Source organism: Dendrobates tinctorius, unplaced genomic scaffold (assembly GCF_039654945.1).
Source record: "Dendrobates tinctorius isolate UK_male_01 unplaced genomic scaffold, ASM3965494v1 ptg000151l, whole genome shotgun sequence".
Classification (NCBI taxonomy): Eukaryota; Metazoa; Chordata; class Amphibia; order Anura; family Dendrobatidae; genus Dendrobates; species Dendrobates tinctorius.
Genome location: NW_027361818.1, coordinates 13,863,057 through 13,867,565, shown reverse-complemented (window position 1 = coordinate 13,867,565; position 4,509 = coordinate 13,863,057). Strand labels below are relative to the sequence as shown.

General features: G+C 47.2%; 1 protein-coding gene across 1 annotated transcript; it reads left to right on the top strand.

Moving 5' to 3' along the window:
- The first annotated feature begins 340 nt into the window (after window positions 1-340).
- Window positions 341-1,276, top strand: LOC141049921 (olfactory receptor 6P1-like). The gene has a single exon (XM_073546762.1). The coding sequence runs from the start codon at window positions 341-343 to the stop codon at window positions 1,274-1,276; it is 936 nt and encodes a 311-aa protein (XP_073402863.1).
- Window positions 1,277-4,509: the final 3,233 nt, after the last annotated feature.

Below are 4,509 nucleotides of genomic sequence, written 5' to 3'. Positions count from 1 at the left end.
GAATAAGTATTAACCCCAAGAACAACCTCGCGAACCATCATCATAACAAGCTCAGCTCCAAATTACTTTTTTTTATCTATTATAACATTTTATTCTTGTATTTTCTTAGGCTTAACCCAACTTAACTCAACCCCAAATTTTACTCTTTCCATTGGATAACCTAAAAATGATTTAGATTCTATTATATTGTAATACAGATGATTATATTGAATATATTAATGAAGTAGTTCATCACTGACAAGAGAAGATGGAGTCCTGGACACTGACTGAGGATCTATAATTTTGACCACCAAAGCCAATTTTACGTTAATACTCAAATATACATTAATATTAATGCAATATGAATAAAAGCAACCAGTCAATTTCTGAATTCCTTCTCTTGGGTTTCCCAGATGTTATTGGCATTTGGGCCACAGTTTTATTTAGTATGATACTGGTGATTTACATTTTAACCCTCATGATAAATGCTATGGTCATAGCGTTAGTGTCTACTACACCGCAGCTCCATTCTGCCATGTACTTCTTCCTCCAGCAGTTATCAGTTGTTGAATTCATGTTCTTAACAGTTGTTGTTCCCAACATGTTACGTGTTATATGGTTGGAAGGAGCCACCATCTCTGTCAGGGGTTGTATTACCCAGGCCTATTTTTACTGTGTCACAGGGTGTGTAGAATGTCACCTCCTCGTAGTCATGGCTTATGACCGGTACTTGGCCATTTGTTATCCTCTTCGCTACAATACCATCATGGACACAAGACTTCAGAATTTATTGCTCATCTATTGTTGGGTTTTTGGCTTGTTATTGACCCAGATCACTCTAAACTTTCTCTGTCAACTTTTTTTCTGTGGCCCCAATGTGATTAATCATTTTTTCTGTGATATCATTCCATTTGCAGAACTTACATGTTCTCACAAATTTGCCTATCGGTTAATGATCTTGATTGTTTCTGTTCCTTTAATTGCCATACCTTTCATTTTAATTGTTGTCAGTTATATCTACATTTTTATAACAATTCTTGGCATATCTTCTACAAGAGGACGAAAGAAAACCTTCTCCACCTGTAGCTCCCACCTCACAGTGGTCACCATGTACTATGGAACCCTCATTATTATCTACATGGTGCCCGCTAATGGAGATACTTTGACCATTAACAAATTGATTGCATTTTTGTATATTGTCATAACTCCCCTATTCAACCCAATCATATACTGCTTGAGAAACCATGAAATGAGAGTCATCATAGAGAAGTTATTTATTGGGAACAATAAACAATAGAGAAAGCATTATTTGAATAAAAAAGTTTATGTTTGGTTTCAATAACTCTCATAAAATTTCTAATGCCTTAGCTAGGAACCAGTCCTTGGTGCTTCATTGGTGGTAACTAGTTGTGACAGAAGAAGTCCAAAAGTCACAGAATGTCCCAAAATTTGATTAATCGGATTTGCTCTATTCAGGAGGGGGAAATTAATTAGATACATTACAAATCAAATCTGCAGGGAAGGAGTATAAAAAATAATAAACCCTCATACTAAACTGCTTTGGGCCTTCCACTCTTCCCCTTACCTGTTATGACAATGCGGCTCCTCTTTCCTCTTTAAAGAGGCTTCTCTCCCTCCTTCGTTGGTCTTATTTTCTACTCCAGTCTTCCAGTAGGCGTCACACCCCATATCGATATGTGTTGCAGTCTACAAGACAGTATGTAGCCTCATCAGCGGTGGTGCTCACTGGAACAACAGAGCAAAGGGGTAGATGGGACGTATCAGAAGAAAGAAGAGAAGCGGCACTGGATAAGTCTGGGAGGGCCAAAAAGAGTATAGTTATTTAATTTATTGGTTTTATTTTTTTAGGCATTTTCAGGCCTTAAGGATCCAGCGTAATGTCTACAGTAGGCCACCATTTTGCAGTATTTGTGCAAATTGAGCGATTTTGATTTATATAGAACTGATTAATTGTTAGGTGTCGGCTTCCTCCAGCGGTTCTGCAGGAGTCCAGAGCCTCACATTCTGCGGTCTTCCATTGCCTCTCGACCACAGAGCAGATTGCTCAGCAATCCCGGCATCCCGGACGCCTTGCCCAGACCTGCTCAGTGGGTCTGGCTATTGCTGCTACCTTTGGGTCAGCAATGGCAATGCGGGTGGCTCAGCAGCAAATTGCTCCAGAGGCTAAGTCCCTCCCTCGCTCTACTGAGCATGCTCACGAGATGATCTCCCATTGGAGATCGGGAGTCACGTGCCCAGGTCCTTCTCGTGAGCTGATTGGTCCATCACAGGGATCTGGAAGCTTCCGGAAGATCCTGGCTATAAAAGGGTCGCACGTCCGCGCGCTAGTATAGACTCTACTTGCTATATGTGTGAATGGTGATGGATGTATGAGACTGGTGACTGACTCATTATGATTCCCCTCCCTCTGATATTACGCATGTGGATAGGGAACTAGAGAAAGAGTCAGCGCCAGTCAGTGGCAAGCCATAGGCCACAGTGCACACCGCACCTTTACACTAGTGTCCGATGGTGTCACGTCTCACATGGCACTATCGCATAGCGGCCGTGTCTGCCACCGTGCTGCACTCAGCAGCACTTTAGGGCGTCCGCGGTAGTGACGCCGCACACACGGTAGGTCTAGACGGACTCTGACCTGCTGCCTTGGGCCCAGCTCCTGTGACCATTTACTGTGCGTGCACTTCTCTGAGTCCTGTGAGTCCAACAGGCTCAGCATTTATGTTAATGCCTTAGGCATCTCTGTGAAGCCAACAGAGTACGCCCAGCGCACACCAGGTGACGTTCAACCCGTGTGCAATATACCGTCATATTGTGCATCCGCCATTAGTTAGCAGCAGTGTTAACACCTTCTGCACGGTGGACCTCGGGCGTCGAACGCACTTTACATTATTTAATATTTAGTGCGTTCCACCGCTCCTAACATTATACTAGCTCAGGGTCTGGCTAGTAATGGCGGATCAGCAGCAGCCTCTGCAGTACGTTCAGTAGCTGGAGGGCAGGTTAGCTACTCTTGAGAGTGCTACCTCAGCTGCAAAGTTTACTGAGGCTGCTGCTCAGGCAGTCGCAGAGGCTGTCTCATGTGTCTCCACGCCTACACTGACAGTTTCCCGTCTCCCGTTGCCCGATAAATTTTCTGGCGACAGCGCCTCCTGCAGGGGTTTCGTGAGCCAGAGCTCTATCCAGCTGGAGTTACTGGCCGTGCGATTCCCTACAGAACGAGCCAAGGTGGAGTTTCTCGTTTCCCTTCTGTCGGGCAGGGCGTTGGAGTGGGCTATGCCACTGTGGGAGCGTGGTGACCCAGAGGTTCGGACCGCTGCCCAGCTCTTAACATCCCTTAAGCAGGTTTTTTTGGGGCCACGGGTCACTCATGACATCTCTCTCCAGTTACTAGCGTTAACACAGGGATCCCTCTCGGTCAGCGAGTACGCCATCTGGTTCCGGACATTGGCATCCGAGCTGGAATGGCCTGGTAAGACCCTCATCCCTGTGTTCTGGAGAGGCTTGGCAGAGCATGTTAAGGATGCTCTATACACCAGGGAGCTTTCTGTAAGTCTGGAAGAGCTGATAGCCGTGTCCTCCCGCATCGATCTCCATTTTCAGAGCGCGGGCTGGAGCGTGCTCAATCTAGACAGAAGGTTAGCTTGGCTCCCAACCTCTGTGAACCTCTAGAACCACCCGAGCAGGAGAATTTTCCTCCAGAGCCCATGGAGGTGTCCCGGGCCGGTCTCAAGACGCATCCGGCACAGAGCTCCATACGCTGTTACCAGTGTCGACTGTCTGGTCACCTGGCTAATGGGTGTTCGCAGCATCCGAAAAAACAATCACGTCTACTGGTAATGGGTGAGGGTTTATTCGCTATGGAGACCTTTTCTCCCAAACTGGCGCTCCAAGGGATGTTAGATAGCGGTGATTCCTCCTGGGAAGTACAGGTCACGGTGGATTCCGAGGCAGAAGGGAACTTTATGTCCTCATCCTTCGCCCAACACCACGCTATCCCGTTGGTACCACTTCCTCACCCAGTGCCCATCAGGGTGGTAAACGGGTTGACCTTACCATCCCAGATCACTCACCAAACAGCACACCTTAGGCTTACAATTTCACCGTCTCACCAGGAGACGCTTTCCCTGCTCATTATGCCAGAGGGCATCGATCAGGTGCTCCTTGGGATTCCCTGGCTCCGTTGCCAGTCCCCTCATATAGAGTGGTCCTCGGGGAAAATACTGGGATAGAGCAAAGACAGTCTGGAAGGTGCATGGGAGGTAGTGTCCAAGTAGCCTCTGCGGAGGTGCCTGCAGATCTTTATGCACCCACTATTGGGAATCTGAAGACCGTGGCTCTGGTCGCCGTCGAGTCAGTGCCGCCGGGCAAGAGATTTGTCCCACCTCATCTGCGATCCAAGGTTCTCGCGTGGGCACACGTGTCCAGGGTAGGTGGTCACTTTGGCTACAAGCAGACCACAAAGCTCCTGGCAAGGTCTTATTGGTGGCCGCACAGGGCCCAGGACACTAA